The sequence below is a fragment of the Monomorium pharaonis genome, chromosome 11 (assembly GCF_013373865.1).
Source record: "Monomorium pharaonis isolate MP-MQ-018 chromosome 11, ASM1337386v2, whole genome shotgun sequence".
In the NCBI taxonomy this organism is placed as follows: Eukaryota; Metazoa; Arthropoda; class Insecta; order Hymenoptera; family Formicidae; genus Monomorium; species Monomorium pharaonis.
In genome coordinates this window covers 738,073-765,774 of record NC_050477.1, presented here as the reverse complement: position 1 = coordinate 765,774, position 27,702 = coordinate 738,073, and the positions used below count along the sequence as shown (strand labels likewise).

Sequence of the window (27,702 nt, the reverse complement as noted above, 5' to 3'; positions counted from 1 at the left end):
GCCGACCAGAACAGCGGGCGTTTTCGGAAAAGCTGGGCCTCGAAGAATTACAAAAAAAAAGGCGGAAACTCGATCACATCCAAGAAAAGACCTAGCGAAACGCTTTCGGCGCATCATCGTCTCGAAATTCAAGTGATCGATGACGCGCCGAGGGGGGAAAGAAGCATCCGCCGCACAGTCAATATCAGGGAAGAAACGTACTTACCGACGCGACGCTGCCGTCGTCGTCGTCGTCGTCGCCGTGGCTGCCTACGATCCTGCCGCGGAGCATCCCTCTCGCTCTCGTTCACCACCCTTCTCCGGGCCATCGCCGCGGCCACCGGCACTATACGTCCGTCATCGTCGCGCGCACCGAGTTCGCCGTAACCGCCGTCGCAAGGTCTTCGATCCCTCTCGCTCCAACGGTCATGGCGGTTCAAATGCATGTGTGCGTGGTGTGTGTGTGTGTGCGCGCGCTTCTCCCCTTCGCCGCCGCCACTGCCAGCGCTGTCCTTCCTCTCCCCCCCACTCCTTCTCAGTCGCGCGCAGTCTCGCTCTCGCTCCTACTGCTCCTGCCGCGACGCCAATGGCGGGGCGCGGGTGAGGGCAGTCGGACGACAGTCCTTCCGCGGATCGCGGAGGTCGGCGTCGGTACCGATGTCCCTCGTTGTTTCCACACCCGATGCCGAGCTTCCACGATGCGTGTAATTCGCGCGAGACGCGTGAGTCGCCGACGTGAGTCCCGCGTGGCACGGTCATAGTAGTACGCGTACGCACGCCCGCGGAGGGGAGGGGAGGGGGGAGAAGGAGACAGAGAGAGAGAGAGAGAGAGAGGGAGCGATAGAGGAACAGAGAGGGAGATAAAACAGAGGAGGAGGAGGAGGAGGAGGCGCAGGAACTGGCCGCCGCGCCAACTCGGCTCCCGTCCTGTCCTTCCTTCCACGACGTCACGAGTGTGTTTGTCTCCTCGCGACGGGAGACCCGTCGTCGTCTGGACTCGCTCCCCTTCGTGGGTGTACCAACGGCGAAACCTTCGGGAAGACGCGTCGCCGGCACGACTCCTCGCCGTTCTCTCCCTCGCGGTGGTAGTAGTTGGTGATGGTCGTGGTGGTGGTGGTGGTGGTGGTACCCCCGGTGTCACTGGCATTTACATGAAACGTAAACACGGGCCAATCGGGCGGCGCGCGGGCGAGGGGTGACGTCAAGCAGCTCCGCGACTCCGCGAATCCGAGAGGTCGCGCGATTTTCAATTCCATCGAATCCGCGAGCAGCCTGATTGGCGAGCGAGATCGTCACGTGACGTCGCGGAACTCCGAATTCGACTCGCACTTCAGGGCGAACGACTCGCGCCGCCACTCGCGATCTCGACGGGCGGCGGTTCTCGCGAGTGTGTGTGTGTGACCTCGACGACGTCCCCATCGGCGGCGACTCGCGCGAGGAGCGTAGGTGCAAGTTCGTCGACCGACGACGGGACGTGAGTACAAAGAGAGGACTCGAATTCGGGGTCAGTGAGAGCGAAAATCGTGATCGGTGCGCCGCGCCGAGAAGGCCGCCTCGGAGTTCCGTCGCGACGACGAGAAGGTTGAATGCGCCGGGCGCGATCTCCTCGCGGTGATCGGGATCCGCGATTTCGCGCGATCGGGAGGACCTCGTCGTCGTCGGGACGATCCTCGATTCGCGGCGACGAGGAGCGGGAGAGAAGCGCGGGAGAAAAGACTCGCGACGGCCAATCGCGGCGCGGGAGGGACGCGTCACGTGACGCGCTTGAATTTCGACGGACGCCGCCGTCGTCGCCGCCGCCGCCGCCGCCGCCGCCGCCGTCGCTGCTGCTGCTCTCCCTTGACTTTGAACGACACACGCCATTCCGCCGAGGAGCTCCGCTCGGCAGGGAAAGGAACGGAATACCCGAGCGATCGCGTCCTCGCCGGAGGAGGAAAGTGGAATTCCGCGCGTGTGAACGCGTGTCTCGCGGACGAGGAGTGGATTTCCGACTACGGGATTACGCGTGAAGGTGTGCGTGCGATCTTTTGTGCTGCTGCTGCTGCTGCTGTCGGTCTGTCTGTCTGCCTGTCGTATGTGTTGTTCGACCAAACCCAAGCTGGACCTGCGAGGAATCATCGCCAGAGGAGGAGGACCCGCGACGAATCCACGCGTCGAGATGACGACAGGTGAGTACGAGGAAATCTCAGTGTAATCTCGAGCGCAATCGCGACGCGAAGTAGGCTGCAGGTGCGAACAATCTCGGCGGCCTGTCGATGCTTTGTTGTGCGCGCCGGAAATTCGCAGTTAAAGTCCACTCAGTTACTCTCGACGACGGTTTCCTTCGTCCGTCCACGACGTCGCGTTGCGCGGTAATTTTTTTTTTTTTGCCATATATTATGCGGACGTAGAGGGTTATACAGGGTAACGCGATAATTTCGTCGCAGTGCAGAAAAAGATAATCCGTGTGGCATTTCGGGCACGGAAGTTGGCTGCAAATGACGAAATGACGTCGTCGCTGTATGTTAAATGCGCGCCGACCGAATACGATCGCGTATTAATTTCGCAATTATATCCGGCTATTAGATAGTCATTTCTAATAGTAATACGCAGTTAATTGGCCATGTTAAATATTAATGTCATTAATATTTGGTAATTTTAAGTAATTTGCGTAATGTATGCCCGGCGCGGAAATTCAATCGGATAATTTATTCGGGGCAATCCCGCGGATTTTGAAGAAGGTTCAACGAAATAAGCCCCAAGGTGTCATTTAAATGCAAATTACGAATGCATCAATTAAATAACAATGCGCGAACAATTATTATTTTGCAGGAATGATTCGCCGGTTCATTTGAGGGGAAACACGCGGAGAAATATCCGTATATTTATCTCGTCTGCGTCACAAACAATTACATCTAATTGTCTTCTCGTGTTCTTTTTTCCCCCCTCCGTGCATTCTTCTTCAAATGAGGCAAACCGCGTAATTTTCGGAGAATACGAAACTGCCGCGATTACAGCCTGTGCTTTTTTTTTTTTTAAATACATCGAGTTCTCGGTTTTAGCGGTTTTGACACGCGTCTTCGCAACGCTAGGCGACAGTCGAGTTTTTGCACGTTTGATGCACATATTTCCGTTAATACCGTGTCATTTCGAAATGGCCTTCGTAAAGAATCGAGGCACGCAGATATTTGCGTTCAAATTGCACCCTGTCATCTTAACTTCTGACTGTTGCGTATTGGAGATTGTAGATCACGAGTTGAAAATTGGAATTTAATTACTTAATTGATTGTGTGTAACATTTTTGCTTTCTAAACGACGGGATGTTTTCAATGTCAAAATTCACTCCGGGAAGAAAAGAATGAAAACGCAATTAATAGTTAGCAAAAGCGAATATTACTTTTGACGTTCTCTTCGATATTTATTGGTTAAAATAAAATAATGTGATTGCGAAGACGGAATACGCGTTTCCGTGAAACGTATCTGATTTTCCCTACTGATTTGCCGGGAAGAAAATTTCACTGTATTTAAATAAACATTTATTTCATTGGGGTAAATTTTTAAGTATCTTTTTTCCTCAGTACAACCTCCAATGCGCAGTTCGACACAAAAACCTCGAATGGAATGCCGTTCGTTATCTCTTGTGTCGTGATTTTTCAACGATACCGCGGTAAAAAGGCAGGCGTTTCGTGTTGCAACGCGAGGAAAGCAACATGTGCGTATGCACGAATCGTCGGTTTTGTCTCGGAATCTACGTAAAGAATCACACTTTGTTTTTTTCCCTCCCGGCGACAAGTCGACAACCTCTCGGTTGTCGTCGCCGGGTTGTCACTGATTGCGCCCCGCGAACTTTATTTCCCCGTCTCATAAAAAATGTATAAACCGCATCGGCAAACTCGTTAAGCCGCCAGGATCGCAAACAGAATTGGGAGTGCGCCCAGTTTTATGCGAAATCCTAGGAACGAGAGAGAGAGAGAGAGAGAGAGAGAGAGAGAGAGAGAGAGAGAGAGAGAGAGAGAGAGAGAGAGAGAGAGAGAGAGAGAGAGAGAGAGAGAGAGAGAGAGAGAGAGAGAGAGAGAGAGAGAGGAGAGAGAGAGAGAGAGAGAGAGAGAGAGAGAGAGAGAAAGGGAGATGAATGCGGCAAACCCCAATTTTGCCAAAATCTCACGCGCCAATTCGGTGATCAAGTAATTTGGACTGACGTACGTTTTGTATCGCTGCATTAATAAAATAGCAATTATGCGTCGTGGAGTGAGATTTGTCCGAATAAGTCCCCGCTGATCGCGCCAACAGGTAACACTGTTGAATCGTTACGTTCGATTGATTTAGAAAAGTTGCGTGTAGCTGCGGGTTTATTCTAAAATTAACAAGAATTCACTGTCGCTCGCGTTTTCCTCGCCTTAATATTCCGATCCGGTTCGGCTTTCTCTGCTTTCACGGCGCTTGTGTTTTCGCTTAATGTTTATGTGAGCAAAATTACGTTACGAGGGGGGTAGGGAGCGGGGGAGGCTCCTTACCGATTTACATTCGATAGGATTCTTTTTACCGTTTTCGCGCTGCAGCTAGAAGAAAGTTTCACCGTTACATAGGCGGGAGTCGTTCGTTTCGGTTAATGGCTCGCGTGTCTTCGGCGAAAAGTGGAGCGAACTAGCGTTTTATCACCTGTCCCGTTTCAAGGTTCCTAAACGTTTCTTCTCCGATTTCGTTCGCGGACGTAGGATACCGGTCGTCGAGTCGACTCGACGCGGAGGGGAAAAAAAAACAGAATTTTTTTCGTTCAGCAATAACATTCATTATTGTCGATTGTACTTATTCGCCTCGTCGATCCTCGGAAAAATAGAGAGAGTGCTTTTTTTTCCATGACTTATCGTAATCGTCTATTTTGTGTCTGAAGAACGCGAGAGCGGCATAAATTTAAGCCGTTGGTCTTTTTCAAAGCACACGCTTTATTTTTTTTTTTCCGGACAGCAGCGATAACGCTTTAATAGTATTCGCAATTCCAGCTTAATGTTTCATAACTCATATTTTTCGACATCTTTTTTTTTTACGTTCTCTTACTTCTCCGTCTTCCTCGCTCTCTGTTTCTCTCTCTCTCTCTCTCCTCCGTGTATAAGCATTATTAGGCGTAGAAATACATGCAAAAATATGCGCATTTGGAAAAACGCTCCGGCTCCAATGGACGTATCCTCTTCTCTCGTACGTGTACGCGAAACGCCTGTAATATCGAGCGGGCTAAAACAAGAGACGAAGAGAACGGGAAGGACGGACGTTTTAAAAGACTCCGATCTCTCGTTTTTGTGGGGTTTTGCTCTCTTTCCCGGCGCGGTTCGCTTTGTTAGCGCCTTGCGGTTTTATATATCTACATTCGGATTCACGCATTCAGCAGGAAAGTCGCGGTTTAACGGTCGGCGAGATCTTCATAGATTATATCTTCGCGGAGAATCGTTTTCCCGGGGAAGAATTATTACGCGCGCGTCCCGCGATCGCCCCCGCAAATTTATCTCGGTTTTCATATCGAAGTCTATGATGCAACCAACGCTTTACGAGGTAAATCCACGGGATAATCCAAATAATCCATTATACGAGATATTATTCCTCATTTTGCGGAGTCGGTCGGGATAAAATTACATCCCGCGCGTGTAAAGCCCGTGACACTCGAATATTTTTCACCGCCGAATTCGATAAAATTAATTAAATTAATAGCTCCCCGTGAAGTGGATAGTACAGTAATTTAAACTGGCAGCGCTTTACAGCTATTTTAATTGCATCACTATTAATTTACACGCCGGCGAATGCTATAATCATCTACATTAATGTCACGCAATCGGATGTTCAAACCTCCGATTATTTTCAAATTACGTATCCAGAGGGGCGGGGTAAGGGTGTTGTGGAAAATTTCGGGAAAGATTTGAATCGTCCGGATTTCCTTCGAATTACAGACTCGCAAAGTAAAGTTGCTAAATTAGGACAAAACGGTGATGCCTAGAGACAAGCGATCATTCCTTTTCCTCTTCTTGGTTGTGACATAAGGTCTTCCAGTTCGGCATCGGCGTTTTCGGCGAACGAAACATCATCTTTTTTTAGAACCGCCCGCCAGAGTCCCGTTTCGGCGTTGCCGAGGATCAGCAGCGGCCGCCGGTGGAATTTTACCTAGCCAATCGGTGAAACGGCAGGGACCTTGCTCCTTTACACCAGCTCCCGCATCATCTGATTCTCTCTCGCGCGTCCCCGACGTCAGCGACTTTAACTTTCGCGACGCGTGCGAAAAGATCGCGTGTCGCGAAATATCACGCCGTGAGTGCCCTCTCCCCCCGTTTTATCGAGAGGCGAATTTTTACTCGTAACGACTCGCACGAGTGCCGGTTGCTTCGGGGCGCGTCAGGGAAAATTAAGAAGCGTCCGTTCAACGACGTCCCCCTCCGTCTTTTTAGACGCGGGGCGTCTCGGAAATGATAAGCCTAAAAGGTAAAGGAATTTCGAGAAGTTGAAGGCCTCGGAGTTGCGTGCGACACGCGGGGTGACACGTCTTCATTTAATTTCGAGTTGATTCGGAGTCTAATCGGATCTTAATTCAGGAATTAACTGCAAAAGTACTTAGCTTAGGGGCGAAAATGCTTAATTATGAAAGAGAGGAGTCGAATTTTGAAAGCACGCGCCTCACTTCGCGCGCTCGATGTTCCGTCGAGCGCGCGACTTCCCGATACGCGCGTCCTCCCTCCTCTCCGCATCCGGCGAATTCCCCGGACGAGTTTCTGTATTCTCCTTATGAAAGTTTCCGCGCTGTCGCATATTTCGCTGGATATTCGGACGATGCACCTACATACTCTGTCGATACCTGTTTCCGGCACATATCTCGCACGCTGTTACGTAGACGTGTCGGAATCCGGTGTGACATTCGAGCACTATCTGTTTCTTCGCGGCTGAGTTATTCCCACCTCGACAGGTGGTGAGTCCACCCTTCTTCTCCCCTCTAAAAATGCTTCCATCATGAATCCTCACAACGGCACGTTTGTTATCGAGTTTTCGATAATGTCACGTGTCCGGCGACAGCTGTGCCTAATTAGCGACAAAAGATCTACGACCCGTACGAGGCATTTAAATTGATTATCGTGAAACGCAGGCTAAAACACGTTAACGATAATTATTATCGTCTATTTATGTGATTGTTTATTTATGATTTATATTATTCATTGAATATTAAAATATTCTAAATATAATAATGTGCTGTTGTACTTTTTAATCGTATTTATCAATTACGTTAATAAGGTAATACAAATTGAATGGAAACTATACGAATTTAGTTTACGAGACTCGACATTTTTATTAAAAGTGCGTACGTTCCGTGACAATCAGTTTTTGTTTGTTATTTTTCTGCAGAGCTGATTCACAGCTCTTTCAAAAGGAGGCCTCGAGAAAATGAGGTCTCTCGAGTACCGCGCACGTTTGTTTTCAATCCGTTACATCGTCGCTCCTGGCGTACGTACGTGCGTATACACGTGCGTTCGTGTAAAGAACTGGTTTCGGAAATTAGTGGGTGGAAGAGAAGATGAACAGCTGAAGGGAAGGAGAGCCATTATAACGGATGTATATGGCTATAGAAATTGAAAAAAGTAGGATGAGAAAGAATAAGGAGAGACAAAGAGTATACCAGAAGTATACCGGAGAGTATAATAGGCCGGCAGAGAGGGAAGGGGGGGGGGGAACGGAGCGTGGCAAAAGTTTACGGTGTATTAACCATTCATCCAATTAGCGAGGATCACACGCGGTTATGCGCCGATGGAAACTAAAACTGGCGTGACATATATATATAGGCTTGAGTTTGGAACAGAAGGAGAGAGATAGAGATGAACGGAGAAAGGCCTCGCGTTTTGCCGCCAATTTACGCGCGCGTGTTTGAAGCCTCGAGACTCTTGTTCGAAAGTGACGAAGCGAATTGATAATTTTATGATTGTGCTCATTCGTTTCGCGATTCCGTTCTCCAGATCAAAAAAATTGATTTCGCACCGTCTATATGCAGCGTTTGGAATATTCCACGTTAGGTGTTAAGTTTTTTCTTCTTCTCACGTTATCGTGAACTTTGAACGTTAAAGTCACCTGTCGATATTTCCAGCGGTAAAATGTGACTTGTTGCACATTATTATTCATTGTAGATATGCGATTTGACGACATTAGCATTTAGCGGACGCAAAACATGTTGCAAAACAAGTTTCTAGCGAGATAACAAAAAGCTAAATATATTTTTTTTGGTAAAAAAAAGTAGGATTTACGATTTATTATAATCCGGAATCGATGACGAGGCACGGATTGCATAATTTTCTCTATTCAAATAGAAGACTCATTCTTTTCCTAAGAACTCGACGTCAGTGTATATTCGCGAATAGATAATTACATCGCACTCGTGCAGCGAATTCATACAGACTACACACCTCGACTTTCGCATGACTGCGGTGACATATACCGCCTTTAGTGCTAATTCGTCTTGTTTCTTTTGCTTCTTTACTTGCGAGGAAAAAGGAGCGAGACTTCGTGGAAGAAGAACGCGAATAAGAGTGCATTTAACGAACAGGTCGCGTTCGCAGTTGCCAAGTCACATATCGTGACTGTTTTTGTACAGAGAGTCTCAGAAACGTTACAGACAGTTTTTCCTCGCTGTTCCGAACAGGAGCCCAACTAGAGAGAGAGAGACGACAATTCTTTTAATATTAAAACATTAACAACAGTCTTGGGTGAAAAGAATTTGGATTAAGGATTTTGAGAAAGGTGGGAATACAAGTGGATAATAAAACAATCTTCACTTCGAATAAATTTTATTTTAGAATTTCACAATACATACACACAAGATGCAATTGTCATTATTGAATATTGCAAATGTTTTGTTTCGAAAAAAAGGGGATGATCTTCAATTAGAGGAAAGAGCGAATTTATTTTAAAATTCTCTTTTTAAATTTCCTTTTTTTTACAGAATAGAAGAACGAGAATTAAAAAATTTTAGTGCGAAATATATTGTTTTCTAATCTTTGCATCGGTTTTTTATTAAGGATTTTTTATAATTGACAATAGATACGCTTAAATTGACCGTAAACGCATTAACACGATGACATAGGTGGTTAAAAAGGATTTGAACTGACGATTACATGGTATATTTGCTTGTCTGCACCCGACGGTATTCATGTTGGTTTATTTGCGAATGGCAAATGTGTGGAAACACATGAAATCGAACGTTTTACGAATGTTTATCAAAGCTTACGTTTGGTAACGTGTGTCGCACATACACACAAATACAGTTTGAAGTATCCTGCTATTGGGGCTCAAATTTTTTTTTACGAGATATGATAATCCTGCCCGTGATCCAAATCTGATCGTTAAAGTATTATGATCCTTTCCGTGTGCCGCGCGTGTTGAAGCAACATGCATCAATACGTTATTTAGATTGTAGATTATTTAACAGCGATAGGCTTCAGAATTGAAGTAATGCCGTATACACATCATACCTTTTAATTAATCAATGGATTTTGTTTTATGAAAAATTTTATTTAGTATTAAAATACAAACATGTTTGCTGTTGTATACAATATAATGTAACTTTTAAATGAAATACAAATTATTTACATTGAGGAGATTATCCATAATACACGCAATACGACCTAATTCTGTTATGTCCATTATACTTATGTTATGTTATGACCATGCATGCCCGTTTAATGTTTATAACAAGCTTTCTAATCGCATATGCACGAGATTTTCTGTTTTCGAAGCGCGACACGAATCGCGCGTTCGTGCAACTATCGATTTTGTTCGAAAATACCTGGCCAACGCGTATATCACCAGGAACCTGGCAGATTAATGTTTCTACGCTCGTTACAGCAAACGTTTATATCTTTGCATATGATTCATGGCATACGTTAGATGCGGCATTAAATCGACTTACGATCCGATCGACGATACTGAAATTCCCACGCAGTCCTGTATTACACATCGAAAAACGATAAGAAAAAAATCAGACGTGATTAAAATGCACGAACGCATTTTTTTCGGATTTTCTTCTTTTTGAGAACAAGCCCGCCTGATATTTAATCCCTTAATACAGAAACGAAATAAAATATTCACCAATTTAACTGTACAGTATACAAAACAGGAAATGTATTTTAAATTAAACGTATCTCATTAGTTTTCGATTTTTCGGTGTTTTGTCAAATATTGTTTACGAAACTTTAATCCTATTAAAACGAAATTATCACAGTTACAGTTTGAATTGGTTAAAATACAACACTTCCATTTAAATATTATCTTTCAAAAGAAGGTGCCAGTTTGGCACTAGGTATTTTGCAATCGTCATCCGTGTACTGGATACTTTTTTTTTTTTTTAAATAGTTTGTTATTAGCCGACTCTCGTGAGAGATAAAAGCCGCTCGAAGTCCCTAGACACAGTACTTCGCTCGCCTTTGAAAGATAGAGAGAAAGATGTGCCGGAGACCGTGCAAAAAGATGCTGTCCTTCTTCCTTCCTGTCACTCTCTCGCTTTCGCGCAGATATCATCGAGATATCGCCTAGCAACGAAAGCTGATAGCTTCCAGTGAATCGATAGACGCCCTGTAATGCAATATATCGGATGGCACTCCTCGGCCTTCGGCCTATGCTCGTTCGCCCTGTCTCGCGTTCTCCCTCCCCTCGTCCCCGTCACCCGCGTTTCTGTCTCGTTTCCCTCTATCGTGCTCTATGTACTCGTGCGAGTCCATGTACCCGTGCCCTTGAGTAAATACATTTATTCTCCCTCGCGTACTCGCGTGCACCGCCCGCTGTCTCGCGTACGTGTGTGTACGCATGCAAATTCGTACGCGACATGCGTTTGCCCGTGAGGCGTGAATCGAACGCAGGAAGTCAACCGTTGCAGCCCGCAGCGAGGCTGCGCTTCGCTTTGATCGCGGCCACGATGAATTTTTTGTCACGAATCGAGAGAGAGAGAGAGAGAGAGAGAGAAAGAGAGGGAGGGAGAGGGAGAGAAACGTCATATTTCTATCGAATAAAAATAAATTAGACAACGATATTTCACAATAATAATGAAGTGGAAATAAAAATATGAGAAAACGAGTTAACTACCGAACAAAAAATTTCAGAAGTCGGAAAATGGCATTTTATTTGAAAATCATTGATGTATGACACTTAACCTCGTTTTCATTTGCAATCCACACGCGATGAAAATATATTTGCGTCATTTTATTTGAATCGCAATTGCGCTTAATTTCACAAGGCATGTTTTTTATAAAAGTCTCTTTTATAAATAAATATGTTTGAATATTTAACAACGCGTGCAAAACTGTTATATGGCGTATCCGTAGGCGATGTTTTATACTCGATTAAATAGATATGAAGTCAAGTTTTCGACATGTTAATTGGATTTACGAGCCTTAATTTCACCTTTTCTCATCGTAATGATCGATGTTAGATGTGAATTATTTTAGAAAATTTTAAAATAATGGTATGCCATCAGCAAAAATCGCTCGAGTTATTTTAATATACGTGTATGTTATGTAGCCATACGTTTATTTTGATAAAGAAAAAGAACGTTGATCGATTTTCCGGCTGGCCGATGTGACGTACGCCAACGCACGTTTCCGCGCTGGCATGGGAAATTACTTTTTATTGAGCTGTTTCCGCGTACTTTTAAGGAACGATCGGAATTTCTCACGCCGTTGAATATTCATCGCTCGTCAAAGAAATTTCATTACGGGGAGAAGGACTTGAGAAACGTTGCGCAATATCTGTATTTTGTAATCATTACTTTTGACTAGCAGATTTTTTTCGACATTTTTTCTTAATAAAAAAAAAAGAAGTGAAAAGATATCGACGATCTATCGTTAACAAATTATATTGCAAGGTTTCGCGCGCGGCCTTACAAAGAAATATTATATTTAGCAGAGGGGCATTGTACGATTTTGTTTTTCCGTCATGTTCTGCGCGATCTATACATTGCAGTTACGAGAAGCGTAATATAACACCATGGATTTATTCTACGTCACGTTCGTGTATCCCATGATTTTATGCATGGCTGTGACACGGTCTGTCGTATATCGGACGAGGCATACTGCAAAAGCTGCTTTGTTTAGCCGTGAATCCTCGTAACGTAACGGGTAGCAAGTTTTATAAGGGATACAGAAACTTGTATTCGTTCATTTTGCGAGCTTACCGAGCCACACGGTGATCCGAACTTCGAAAGTAGTATCTTAAGCCACAATAGGGCTTGCCGAAAGTAGAGTCGAATCTCGGATGTCCATTTTTTCCCGTTAGGTATACATATAGAACTATTCTCTTCCATTTTTTCTGATCTACCTTAGGAAATGTTCCGATTGCAAAAGCAAATAATGTGATCTACAAAGCAGCAAGCAAGAGAAAGTACTATATAAGGAATAAATAATTAAAAATTTTTCTACAGAGTTGGAGACATCAGGACGTTGCAAACGGACGGTATTTAATTAGCGTGTTAATTTGTATATAAATAATAATATGAATTACAATTCTTTCGTCACCGATTTAAAATTATAATTTTGGATATATATATTTCAATAAAAAAAATTAAATAGAAAATTTTTTCTGTATTTGAAAGTCTAATAACTTTGAAGGAGAAAAAAAATTGAATAAATATGATATCGAAATTTGACAATAATATAATAATTTATGACTACAGGATATGATTAAAAAAAATTTTTGACATTCTAGTAACCAGCTTACATAATTAATTTGACAGTCTAAGAAAGATCTGTATCCCCCTCCCCCAATGTTTAGATTTTCTTTCTTTATTAAAACCATTTCTTCTGTGTATTTATACTGCAAACAATTATAAAATTAATAGATGTATGTTTTTAGACTTTCAGGCAGTTTATTTTTTGGTACTTTGCTTCTCGTTAAGTGCGCATTAACAACTCGGTACCTGCGCGGTGTAACAACGCGTAACACCTCTGCTCTAGATGGTTTTATGGAGACAATGACCCGACTTTAGACGCCGTTTATGGATCTCCGGCGATCTTTCTCTTTCTCTCTTTCGACGTCAGTTCGTCTGCGTCACGCGCGTTTCTTTATCGTGGGGCGCGATCCGTGCTTTTCCTAAAGTCGCGTGCGACTTATTAGGACATACCTTTCCCTCGCAGCGACCGGGAATAAAAAGGGAGAGAAGGGGGAAAAACACACGGCGCGGAACTTTCAGCGAGAAATCTCGCTTCTCGTGGCGGAAGGGGAAACTTCTCACGATACATCGCCTCGCTGAAAAAGGCGAGAAAATCAGTTTACCGGGCCGCGCCTTCTCGGTAACGACTTATTTCATCAAGGGAAAAATTTGATAGAGCGCGGCGAACGATGTAGTACGCGCGATATCGCTTTATAATACTTAATTATCATCACAAAAGAAAGAGAGAACGGATCTCCACTACTCGTCTCCCTTTTGTTTTAAACGATCTTGATCTACGATGCGCTATACTTTAAAGTCTAAAGGGCGTAATCAATGGCCAACGGAGTCTCTTCCACGACTGAAATTGAACTGGATGCATTTTATTCCTTTCTTTCAGATTTCAATGAGATATAAAGTCTTTCCCCTGCGTGACGCGAGATTACCTTTGCGCGGGAGCAAAATAAATTTTATTCTACGTTCTCTCTACAATTGCGCTCGTAACATATCACGACGTCTCGGATGCTGAAATTATCGTAATGTGAAAAAATGAAAATATGCCTACAAAAAAATCCAGTCGTATTTGAGATTTAAATTCGGAGTATAGCTGGGATTTGCGAGGGCGAACTAATATGGATTAAACCGCGGTCCAATTTTGTCCTGCAATAATTTCGCAAAAACGTTTTCGCCGGAGCCAGTACTTTTACGTTTTGTAGACTCGCCGTGCGGTTCGTACCGCTGTATATATTGACGGGGGTGAGAGAGGGAGAGAAAAGAATCAGCAAAAGAAGCGAGATTTAATCGCGATGACGCTGTGCAATCTTTCTCGCGTTTGCTCGTAATTATGGCGGACGTGTATACGGTGGAAGAGGTAGTGGCGATGGAAAAGCGAAATAGAGGAAATTGTCAAAAATGTGGAAAACGCCGTGAAAAGCTCAGGCAAAGCTCGTGCTTTACATCGGCCATACCTTCCGGCGATATATCGTTACTGTCGGATGTTTAATATGCAATTTGCATCGCAAGGTAAATATATTGGATAAGAGAGGTCTCTGTATGGTTCCGCATATTATTATTATTATTATTATCTTTCGTAATATGATATATTATAACGATAATGTGGTTTGGCCTAGATTCCTAAAATTTTTGCGGTATTACATCTCTTATACTTGTACGAACGATGCGCGCGGTATTCTGCATCGCTATAAATACGTTGCATTATTCCGCATTGTTTATCAAAGCGAGCTATCGCGTTTCTTCATCAACTTTTATTACTCCTCGACTCCTTTATTATATCTTATCCTTTTACGATGGAAAATTGAACGTATAGGAGCTTCTCACCGTTATCGACTCTTTCATTTGTCACCCGGGGTTTTTTTCCCCGTAGTCAGCGAATCACGTACGAGACACGTAAACTGTCGTAATACGAGGGAGAGCCTTGAGTGGATATTTTACTTCGTCGACCCTTCGGACCTCGCCGCTGATCCGAGAGGGCCGCGCGTTTTACTTCTCTCCGTCCGGTCGTTTATAGGGCGAAGTTCGCGTCTCGCGCGCGCGCGGATTTTCATCACGACGAATCTATCTACTCGCGAACGTACTCCTATCGAAGTCCGCCATTTACGTCGTGGATTTATAGTTCTGTTAGGCGGCCAGACGAATGGCGGCAATCTGGGAAAGAAGGAACCGCGACGGGCGGGCGGCGGGGGGTGGCAATGATTCCTTGCTTGCGGCAATCGTACACGGCTGGCTGCTGGCTCGCACTTTTGTTTCGTGGCTTCTGATTTATTGTACGGCTCGCGCGCAAAGGGATACCGTTTCCGAAATCGAGAAAAATAAGACTGGACAATATAAGTACGGAATCCGCGCGCGGTCCCTTGAAGTTTTTAATACCGTGAAAGAGTATATTCTGAAGAAGAAAGCGTATTAGAATGGAATTTAACACATGTATATAATTTATAATTCTCCTGTTACAACTTTCGCTATCGTATCACTTGTGTTCTCCTTCTAGGAGAAACGTATCGTGTAATGTACATTTCTAATACGTATACAGAAAAAAAGTAATATAGTCAATAATATATGTAATTGCGGGCTGCCAACTACATAAAATACTCAATGCAATAATATTTCCTATTAATGCAAGTACAATGTTGATACTGCAATAGTATATATTATTGTATTGAGTATATCTGTAGTTGGCAGCCCGCAACTACATATCTTATTGAATATATTACTTTTTTTTTATGAAGCTAGCAGTCAAAGGCAGCAGCCAAACGTCGAGCGGCCAGGGCCGAACGTCATATAGGCGTTTCCAGCGGGCACCATTCAATCACACGTTAAAAATTCCCTGGTTATGAGATTTTTAGCAAACTTTGAAAAATTTGCATAGAGTTTAGTCATTATAATACATAATCGATTATTTGCGACAAGACTTGTAATTTACCAATTGTTATAAATTTTTTAAACTAATTTTTATCGTTTTCCGCGCCTCACGCCTAAACGCAATGTACGATTTCCTCCAAATTTGGCTGGAAATATCTTTGCGTAACGTACAATCGACTGATCAATCATTCGCGAGAGGACGTGCATTTTCCTAATTGTTATAAACATTTAAAAAATTAACTTTTATTGTTTCCTGCGCCTCACGCCTAAACGCAATGTACGATTTCCTCCAAATTTGGCTGGAAATATCTTTCCGAAATGTACAATCGACTGATCGATCATTCGCGAGAGGACGTGCATTTTTCTAATTGTTATAAACATTTAAAAAATTAACTTTTATTGTTTCCTGCGTCTCACGCCTAAACGCAATGTACGATTTCCTCCAAATTTGGCTGGAAATATCTTTCCAAAACATACAATCGACTGATCGATCATTCGCGAGAGGACGTGCATTTTTCTAATTGTTATAAACATTTAAAAAATTAACTTTTATTGTTTCCTGCGCTTCACGCTTAAACGCAATGTACGATTTCCTCCAAATTTGGCTGGAAATATCTTTGCGTAACGTACAATCGACTGATCGATCATTCGCGAGAGGACGTGCATTTTCCTAATTGTTATAAATATTTTTTTAATTAATTTTTATCGTTTGGAGCCGTGAAACCATTACGTTTTCGTCGTCGGCTCTGGGTGAGGCAAAAAGCGGTAATGTACTTTACAAAAAAAATTGCTGCATTATTCTGGTAGTCAATTATGTTTTACAAAAATGCATTTTCATAAAAATTTTTCCTATGCGGTTAAGTAAGTCGTTCTAGACTTCAAAAGATATTCTCGTAGAAATTTGAAGACAGCGTTTCTTGTATTTATCTAACTAACGTAATTAACAATTTAGAAACCACTAAACAATTAATAACGATCGCGAATGAAAATCTCATAATCAAAGAATTTTTAACGTTTGATTGAATGGTGTCCCCTGGAAACGCCTATATGACGTTCGGCCTTGGCTGCTCGGCGTTTGGCTGCTGCCTTTGGCTGCTAGCTTCAGCTACTTTTTTTTAGTGTATATACGTTTTGTTACGATGCGTATAATAAATTGCAAAATATTTTTAATATCTTTAAAAACTAGATTGAAACGTTTGAATATCTTACGATTATTTCCGAAGTTTCCATAGATTTTTCGAGATTGTTTCCGTAAATTCCGTTAGGTAACGAGATCCGTCTGATCCAGTTACCTCGCAATACGACCGAGCAAGATCACGGGTAGGCCAAGGATCTTTTAATTCCGCGACCTCGTTCCCGACGAAATTAACTTTTCTTCTAATTTTGCGTAGCCTGCAAAAATAATACGACATACGTGCGAGGCAGATAAGCCCCGTGCTTCTGTTCTCTCGATCCTTCCTCTCTCTTTCTCTCTGTCCGTTCCATACGTTCTCTCGCGGTTGGCGTCGCGATTTCATATCAGATGAGTCTGCAGGGTTAACAAATGACCTCGGCTGGCGCACGTTTCGAGTGTAATTAATATGACGAGCGACTCGTTTTACCGTTAAAACAACGTAGTAGGAGAATAATAGGTAGGCTCCGTCGAGGGAATGGGAGCATGCATTGTCACGTGGAAATTTCCAGACGTCTCTATTTTTAGGTATTCTGTTTTCCTCATCGGCAATATCAAGAGATGTGTTTGAAATGTTAATAATTGTAAGGAAAAATTAAGCTTGTTTAGAAACGTTTTATTCCTACGCAACGTGCGCTTACTACGCAATAACTTAGTATAAAGTATCAGATATAAGAAAATACAAAAGTTAAGATAATGATATATATACATCATGTATATATGTATATATTTAAAATAAAAATTATTGCTTAAATATTTTAATCTTTGTATTTTCTAATGACATAAAATTGATAAAAAATTTTTTAAATTATAATATAGAAATAACTGCAAAATATAAATTTTTTTTTTTTTTTTTTTTTGATATATTTGGAAATGTACATGTCAATTATGTATTTTTGCTATTTTTATTTAAAACAAATCTATTCCTTAACATCGTCATTTCATAAGAAATTGATATCCGTATTTCAAGAACAAAATTCCTACAAATTTTATTAAATATGGAAATTAAGGCTGGTTGTGCTGATAAATGATTCAACGACCGTGTCGAAGTTTCCACGAAGTATTTCCTTTCTCGGAAGTCGAACATCGCCAAAGTACTCTTTGGAACGATTATTAATTTACGGCCAAGTAGCCGCGCGCTGTGTTCTTCATAAATTATAAACATCGCTATCGTTGTGTTGATCGATAAACATATGTGGATACGTAAATGAATGAGCTTGTTAAAGAAACAGGACAGATTATCGATTTAGTATACAAGTCAAACATGTCGGACGGATGCTATAATCATTTTATTAAACGGTAAAGCTTGTCCGTTCAATATGTGATCATAGCCATATATAATTGTAGTGCTAATATAATTGATATCACGTTTCACACATTTTTTTGAATTTAAGAAGTTTTTTTTTGACTTAATTTCAATAAGAATATAAATAGGTTTTATTTCTTTTTAAAGAAGGAAAGTATTTCCTTAAAAGAAAACAAATATTTATGTATAGATGGAAAGATTAATTTTGAGTAGTGCAAAAAACAGAATTTAAAATATTGATATAATAATTTGTTTTTGGAAATGTTTGGAAATACGTTTCACGTGATATTTCATAGTGAACAATCAATTTGAACAAGAGCTATAAATATTCTCAGCTAGTGACTGATTCGGTTTTCAACGAATTTTGTCAAATCCGAGGCACGTATCTCTCACTGATAAATGCATCGCTCGGTACGTTTCTGTCGCATTGACCAGTTGCATTTCGGTGCTGCAATATGAGTTAGTCATGTTGCAACGTGGTTGATTGTATTCTCGGTGAGTCAATTAAAAACATAAATGGGACTGCTAAATGGATATATAATAATAAAGTTGTTAGTGAACAATATTATTCCTATCAGTGAAAAATCAATAAAATGTAAGATAATATATCTTGCTAAATGTAATGACAACGTAGATTGATGTCCTTGTCTCGCGTTGGTTGATTGCTACTCTAAAAGAAGCTGTGTCGTTGATTACTCGTTAGGAGTCAATAATCAACAAATAATCGTGAATTTAGATTGCAAACGGAGTTATGATGCACATTACGCTCGTATTGTTCGCGTGAGTAATAGCAAGGAGGAGGTTCTCTTTCAAGGATGTTTGTTCACAACTAGCCTGTTATTACTCGCAATAAAATATTTATTAATAGAAAATTGTTACGAATACAGTATAAATAGAGGAAAAGGTGGTAATATGGCTACCCATATTATCTCCGTTATTAACTGACGAATTCTAGTAATTATTTATGATATCATTTGTTTAGTAGCCTACTGTTATATAATAATGCTAATATGACAAAACACAACAGTCAACACTTGTTATAAAATATTTTTATTTAACTTCCATTAAATGTGAATAAAAATCACCTGTTTCGACTTATAACAACTTATTTTATATAAATATATGTTTCTAACAAAATACTGTGACTTTTTCAAACAAAATCAATTTTTTTACATTTATTTTTGTGGTGGCCATATTACTCTCCCTATTTTTCTTCGGCCCATTATGCCGTATCGTTACATTTTTATAAATAATATATAATATAATAAATATTTTATAATTTTAAATTGAAAATCTAATGAGCAACACTTTGATAAATATAATCGTAAAATTTCAACTAAAAACGTCGATTATTAACGAAATTATTAAATAAAATGTAAATGGATGGCCGTATTACCATCTTCTCCTCTACTGTTTTCCGAATACGATGGATTTCAAATGAACGAGTTTTCAATTTTTATTTAATATCACAGTTGCTGTTAATTACTGATGGGTTATTTCCTCCTATCTTTTGGATTATTTAGAATCGTACTGGGCATGAGTTGGTTGTTGGTTATACGAATATCTTCGTTTCCAAACAACTTGCTCGCATCGTTCTTCCTCTGTCCCTCTCTGGTCGTATTAAAATGCGGCGGCATGATTCTAATAGAAGGCATTACCGGTCCGGGGCTGGATGCAAACACGTTGTAATGTATTCATATTGGCCCACTGTGCTCTACGGACCTCAAAGTGAGGGCTCTTCCTCGGCTGTGATATTTGAATTTTAATGCGAACCTTTTCCACCCCCGCAGTCGACTATCGTCGCCCCTACCTCTCTCTCTTCTCTCTTTTTCTTTTTCTTTCTCTCTTTCTCCTCTTCTTCCTCCATCCTGCCCTCTTTCATTTCTTTCCAGCGCACCCCTCCTTTTTCCCCCTTTTCCCCTCGATTCTACCATCTCGTTCCACTCGCCGGCCACTCGAGAAACCATCGTGCCCTTTTCGGTCGGTATCCACCTTGGCAACAATCGCCGGATTTCACAACCCTCGTAGCTATTCCTAAAAAGGACTCTTCCTTGGCAGATGCTTGAAAGATATTTCTGTGAGAGACCTTTCAGGGAGAACGCTCTTCCGCTATGAAAGTTCCTTTCAATGTCCCCAATTTCTGGTTTCTTGTAAGATAATTTAAAATTTTCAAATCTACTCAAAATTCTTCTTTATCATTGTCAAGAAAATTTTGCAAATTTCTCCGTAAAAAGAGAAAAATTTTATTAACGCGATAAATATATAATTAATATTGCTTACCAAATATCATCGTATATCTCAGTACAGATTAGAAAAAAGATAAAGAAAATTAATAATAAGAAAATTATTGTTTGCTTTATAAAAATAATTTTATTCAAGCTTATTTACAATTATCCTTTATTCTAACGAGAATAAATAAAGTTTTTTCGAAACTGTTTTACAGAAAATTCAAAATTAATCCTTAATGGAAATATAATCTCCGACTTTTTGCGCGAATACTTATGAAAGTGTCTAAACAATTTAGACATGACATGATCGATGAATGCCATTGAACTCCGTTGGCTAGGCCAAAGGAGATTTTTCCGCTCAGATTGGTGCCTATACCTGTCCTGTCCTTCGAATAATCGTTTCCCGCTCGAAGGGTCCCTCGGGGAGGAGGAGTCAAGCGAGTCGCCGGGCATCTTTTTCGCCCTCGCAGGAATCTCGATTCTCGTTATCTTCACTCTCGTTGGCTCTCCTTCGATCCCCGAAGAAGGCGATGCCGGGTTCGTTTATAGACCGGCCCAGATCCAAGGAGAATGACAAAGTTGACGTTTGCCCTATCCTTCTGGATTATCTTGACGATGCCGCTTTCTTTTTGTGGTGACGTCCTGCAATAAGCCGAAAGAGAGCGATCCGAACGCGGGGGATTAACTTTCGGGGAAACGTAACTTTTCTCTTAGGGGGTGGATATTAACTTTATCACTTGGTAACATTAATGTACGGTAACTTTTTGTTACGGATGACTTGCGTTTTGTGGCAAGTCTTTCTTTCTCTTTCAAATGTTACATCACGTTTTATCTTCGCGCGGAAGAAATGTGATTTTATTCTTTAGAAATAGACAATGTTCAACGGTGTATCTCTATTCGCCGCTGGAATATCCCTTCTCTGGAAATAATCGACGTCTACTCTCGTGAACGGTGCGTACGGGGTTTCTCATCGATGCACAATGACGGGTAGATTCAAGCGGATCGAGCTGGCTGAGCGCGATAACAAGCTTAATGCGTTCCGGAACCGGAAACGCGGCCATTGTGCTCCCCCATCGATTATCGACGTCGCGCTCGATCGTTCGTCGATTTGGGAATCGCGCATTTAATTATCGCAGTTCTTACACCGTACTCCGGGATTTTCTTCCCGATTAATCAGCCGTCGTCCGATATCAAATTTAATACTTTCATTGTTCCTGGGTCGATGAGGAGCGATAATAAAGTGATAGTAAACTTCGCCGAGCGGTACTGAAATTTAAATTTTCTCCATCCCCAATTCACGCTTTGTGAATTAAATCTAGAGAATATAATTATATATCAAAGCAGATTATCTTTCATGAGATATTTTCATAGTTTAAACTTTCCACAGTTTATTTTTATTAATTATATGAGGTTAAATATAATTAATATTTTCTTTTATAATATTTTATTACAATTTATATTTTCTATACCTCGGGAACGTAGCATAAAAAATATAAATTATATTAAAATATAATAAAAGATAATATTAATTAACTCATTTTAATGGTACGTTGTACTAGTTTCCGAGTGTAAATTAATATTTTCTTTAAACTTGAACGAACATTTTGCACAAGAAATAACATTACGCGTTGGCAGACGATTTGCTTAGTTTTGTATGAGAATTCTTTTTATTTTCTTTTGATATTTTAAGTTAAACGACCATAAATTTTCTACGGACAAAGGCAAACGAACGAAAACTTTCTTATGTTATATAATTTTTATATTACACTGACAAAAGGGAGAACGAGAAACGTATCTCCTCCTTTTCTTCCTACAATTCTTTTGCTCTGTGTAAGTTAATTTGTAAGTGTATTTTTATGCTGACGTGTGCGATTCACGTGTCTTTACGTAAATCGATCTGAAAGGAATAGAAGGAGGAAGGCACTGGGCACAAGGAAGGTATGTCAGGAAGAAATAACGACAGAATAACGAGCCCCGGCTTCCGACGTACTTGTACGCTCGTTGTACAACCCGCTCATTATTTTCGAAGTAAATACGTCGTAAAAAGGATATAGTGGACAGGAAAAAATGAGCAGGGTAAGAAAGAGGAAAAGAGAGAAGGACAAAGAGGCGTGGTGCTGACTTCTAAACTGTATAATCGAAACTTTAAAGTAACTGGCTAATAGCTTCTGTTAATTAGGCTAGACAATAGAAATGACAATAGAACTTTAAAGAAACTGGCTAATGACTTTTGTTAATTGGGCTAGACAATGGAAATGAGACACTTAAAAAAAAAGAGGTCTTTTTTTGTTTTATTAATCTTGTTGAATTGAAGAATTACAAAGGACTTTTGCCGACAAAATTTATATTGATTTGCGATTCACATGGAGATTTTTTTCCCTTGTACACGTCACTATCACTTCATATTCTAACAACTTTCGTTTTAACTTTCTAATACAAATAATTTAATATTAATAGATCGCGTAATACATCGCGTTGGAGCTCAGCGATGTTTCAAATAAAATCTCATCTCTAATTTCAGAGAAATTGCAAGTACTTTTCTCAGCAGATTTTTCAAGCTTCATTGGAACTTTCGTGTCTTAGGTTTTTACTTTTGTAGACCGGTCGTGATATTACGAGACAATTGCAACTCGTGTGTCATATTCTCCCTTCTTTTTTCCTCTATTCGGTGATCTTCTCCTTTCTCTCTCTCTCTCTCTCTCTGGCTGCTTCACCCTTTTTTCCTGTACTCTCACCTTTCTTTTCGGCTACCAGCATTCTATTTGCATTCTTCCTCTTCACTCTCGCACTAGTTTTACCCGCTCTGTTACGAGATTTCTCTACAGTGAGAGAAAATGCGTTCGTGAAACGCATTAGCATTTTGTAGAGCGACTAAATGGGCTCTGCGAATTGTGGGACACCTGTGCCGCGAAAGTCTCCTATATTTCTTCTTACACGCAAGCTCTTATTACATTTCTGTGTCCTAGTCGCAGCATTTTTCCGCCATTATTCCGCGAAAGTATGGAATAATTGTATGTATAAATTGTAATTTATTATCGATAGAATCAATTTTCGATAGAGTCTGATGCACGAAGTGATTGGCCAATACATCAGCACTATTAACAATATTTGATAGAACTAGTAAAACCGCGAAAGTACACACGCCAGTATGTGCAATACGATATATTGATTAAATTATAAAATTTAATATCAGAGAATTTAATATGATAACAAATATCGGAGATATAATGTTAGAAAATAAAAGATCGAATAGAGCGGTAGACATTTGTTCATGTTGGACATCAATTTAGCTTTTACTTAATTGATCTTTGTTACGACTGGGAGACGATGACGCAGTCTTTAATTAGTATACTAATTACTTTTGTTTCTTGTCCGCGTTCTCCTTTGATCACTTTTCATTTTCGCGATTCGGACTTACTTGGTACGGCGAGCTGCTGTCCGTTGTTGTTTCGGTCTTTCATTAATTAAAAAGCAACTTCTTTTGTGTCTATATACGCGGCGGTGGTGTGAAAGAGTAACTGTGTAACTTAGTAATTGCAATAAAGAACAAAGCAGAGTAGAACAAAGCGGTTATTGTACTCGTTCGCTACTTCGTTTCCGGTTGTTTTGATGTTTACGACCGAGGGGGAGTGTTTTTGGATAGTAGACTTTTAATTACTTTTACATGTATAGTTGAAGACATATGAACGGACATAATTATCTTCTTGTATACTGAGATGGAAAATTATGTGATAAAAGCGTATTGTATAAATACAGCTTGCGTAATCAAGCGAGGCTTTTTATTATTACTTATTGAATGCAGTTACATAATGTATTTCCGCTTCGAGCATTTTTCTTCGAAAATAAATGGATAGGAAATTAGTTTAGATAATAGTTTTTCTCACAATTTCCATCTTGCACGTATACTGTAAAAAGTTATATAAAATTACATAAATATTATTTGTAAAATTACGCGACTTGTAACAAAAATATATTAAAAATTTTTAAATATTTTTGTCTGTAATTGTTCAATGCAATTTTCAGTCTAAGATATACATATATTTCTGCAATGCTAAAAAAATTATATATATTTCCATAAATTATACACTTAATTTTTGCACATATTATTTATGTAATTTTACATATCTTTTTGTAATGTATAGGGTTATGGCGCTAAATGTTCATAGGAAAATTACAAACGTTGTTCCGAACGTTGTATTTCATTAAAACGAAACTTTACGAAACTAATTTGGGAGAGCATAATCTACGCGGAATATTATCGGGTTATTATCGCGTGCGATATTTCTATTTATAATCGCGCGGTATTTTACCTTAGTTCAAATTTAACAAAGCTGCGATTTTCATATACGATCTCACGACCCGTTTGGTCTCTCGTTGTCGTATGCGTCTGCGACATGAATACCAGATCGCAAGTGCGCGAGCAGAGGGCGATTAATTTGCTTGAAAACTTTCGTAATCAGACTGCGAACCAAGTCGCGATAGGGCGTGACATCTTTTAATATAATTTATGTTCGCTCACCAGCATAATGATGAAGTAATGAGAGAAAAATGAGAAAAATAGTTGTTTCGGTATAAATACCTCAACTCAAAGAATATTAGGAGTATTATACAAAAAAATCTTCAGTTGATATAAAAGAATAAATAAATGGAATTGAAACGAACAAGAATAGGAAAAAAGAAAAAAGAAAAAAGAGCAAAAAATTTCTGCATTCAGAAATATTAGATATAAAATATATGTAGTATAGATAATATTACAATTCAATGTTGAAAAAATATGTGTATATACAAAAATGTGTTTATTAAATAAACATAAAAATAATGTTTGAAGAGAAACAAAGTTTTATGAACATTTTTAGTTAATGTTGCTTTTTATTAATAAAAACATTTTTACTTATTATAATTATTTAATATTACATTATTGATATTATATTAATAATATCTTAGTTGTACGTTAGTAATAAAATACATCATAGTTTATTAGGTCAATTACAAACAAATATCTTCAAAATATAATATAACCGCGTAAGAAAGTTAAATCAAGTTTAATAATAGTAAATTGATAAGTTGCTAAGTTGATAAGTTGTGCTAAGGATACATCTCGCTGTATATTTCACCAGAAATGGAAACAAAACCGACATAATCCACTTGATGCAAAATTCAAAGTATCCTCGGAACGCCGTAACACAGTTTGCAGTATTTCTCCCCCCCCCTCTCTCTCTCTCTCTCTCTCTCGCTTTTTCTTTTTCGCGAATAGTACCTTGAAGCGATTTGTTCGACTCTGTACTCTGACTTCGTTTCAACGCGGCGAACTTGGCGCCGCGCCAAAACGAATATCAGACAATTTACCCATAATTTCTGTAATGCCATATTGAATGCTCCAGGGATGTAATGCAGTTTACGATGCCTTTCGTAACTATCGTACAGCTATGGTACAGCGCTCGGTTCGTTTGTGACTCGACGTTTGTTGCGCGGCTCGTTCTCGCTTGCGCAACCGTGTTTCCATAAAGGCTTTCGCCTTGCGAGACGGGATCGTGAGAAAAGGGCCTGCGGTCGTGTCGGCCTCGAGTCGCTCTCCAGAGTAAGAGGTAGAAACGCCCAGAATTGTATTTACCGACTGCATGTACACGTACATGGTATATCTGCGGAAGATCGTAAGACCGGCCATGCACCAAGTTAAGATCCTGCGGGCTATGTCGAGTACTCTCCATGTTACAAGCACCATCCCTATTAAGATCTCTACTCAGAAAATAGCATTACAATTAAATACTGTATATTCATAATAAATTTATGCATAAATGCACGTGTGATTTTAATTATTACAAAATAAGACAGAAAATTAAACAAACAATGGTAATCTAATAATGAATATAAACGACTTAATGAATTATCTTTAATGCCAGATTAGTTGTTCACTTTATTATTTTTTTTTTTTCGTATTTTGCTTTTTCACATTTTTAGCTTTCATTAACCGTATATTGGTATTTTGATTAAAACAAAATTCCACACACTTATTTCGTTTTCTGGGAAAGATGGGGCGTGAGTACAAAAATAAGAAATAAATTTATATTATGATATAATTTGATTTACGAGTCACGAATCATGTCGTTCCATCTCTTTGCGATGTCTTCTAATCGCAGTCGACTTTCATAATATAATTTCGTGTGATCGAGTTAACTTTCCGTTTCCGCGGTGTGTCCGTTAAAATCTTGGAAGACGTCAACGGAGATGATTGTTGCCGAACAGTCGACCTGAAAGCGCAGTCGGGCGCTGCACCGCACCGTAAAGAAAATAATGCCTCTATTGCGTTACGTGAACAAAGAACCGTACTCGGAGATAACCAGCGTAACGTTACTCGAACGACATGCCAAGTAGCTCACATTTTTCCGCGAGGCGCGGCGCGGCGACCTTTTTTCGCGGTCGTCGAGCACATCGCGTTACACGCACAGGCTGTATATCCGGCTATAACTCTCAGCTGTAGCGGCGTAGAGTTACTCAACCCCTGGATACACAAACATACTATTCGAGCTATGCGATATTCACGCGCGAAAATGTCTCTCCGTGCGCATTTTCTCGGAGCGAATGTCAAGCGAAAATTTGCCGTCCCTTTTCCACGAATTAATTCTCTATTTCGTTAATTTAAGGAAAGCCCCTCTCCCCTCCCTGCCAGAATTTGCGGCCAACGCTTCATAATCGCTTGTTAACGTCCCGGTGAAGTTTGCGGTAAACGCGTTTACCGCGCCCGTCGTGGACGCCGCCGCCGCCGCCGCCGGGAGTTAATAAAGAAAATCGCTAACGAAGATTTAATCTTCCGAGCGGCGAGCAGGGCGGAGAGTACGACGCTTTATGCATAATGCCCCCTCTTGGTGGTTCATGAATCTAGGCTTAACGGCGAACGCATCATCTCACGCCGATCATTTCGGCTCGCTGCCCGGGGAGCGGCTTGTTACGGGTTAATCACCCCTTCACCTTCCACGAGCGTCTCTACCCTCTCCTCCCCGTTATCCTCCCCTTACGCGAGAGTAAGTTTCTCCAACCTCCGAGGTATCTCTAGTTGGACGAGCGTTCGGCCCCCAGCTGACTCTCGGCTTGTCCCCCCCGTGCGCTGCGGTAGCTAGCGCGAAACAATTTCTCCTCGAAAATCCACTTCGGGCCTGAAACAGCACGCGGTTACGAGCGAGCGCCGGAATACGGACCGCTTCCGAGGTTAAGGAGATGGCTAAATACTCCGCGGCCGTTTTGTAGCCGCGTCTCCCGCCGCGAGAGAGACAATAAATCGTGACGTACCGCTACGGCCGCCGGGTCATTAACCCTCCATTGCTATCGTACGAGCCGAACGCTCGGTCTCATATTTTTTTTTTTTTTTAATTTCGCAAACATATATGACATAAAAATTAACTATAAAACCTCCCGACAACTTTTTATTGCCAATTTTTAGAGTACATTGGTATGATTGTTTTCTTAATTTTATTTTGTAGAATTTCTGTAAAAAAAAAAAAAATATTTATCTGTC

At 40.7% G+C, this 27,702-nt stretch overlaps 2 protein-coding genes across 2 annotated transcripts in view; one reads left to right on the top strand and one right to left on the bottom strand.

Moving 5' to 3' along the window:
- The window catches only part of LOC118647927, a 58,420-nt gene extending 56,303 nt beyond the window's left edge, over positions 1-2,117 (bottom strand). Inside the window, exon 1 of the mRNA XM_036293906.1 lies at positions 206-2,117. Within this exon, the coding sequence (XP_036149799.1) occupies positions 1,117-2,097 (981 nt within the window). The 5' untranslated portion in view covers positions 2,098-2,117 and the 3' untranslated portion in view covers positions 206-1,116. The remainder of the gene's footprint in view (positions 1-205) is intronic.
- Positions 2,038-27,702, top strand: part of LOC105838363 (alpha-mannosidase 2) — a 140,886-nt gene continuing 115,221 nt past the window's right edge. Inside the window, exon 1 of the mRNA XM_036293904.1 lies at positions 2,038-2,147. The gene's annotated coding sequence lies outside the window, so the exon portion shown is untranslated. The remainder of the gene's footprint in view (positions 2,148-27,702) is intronic.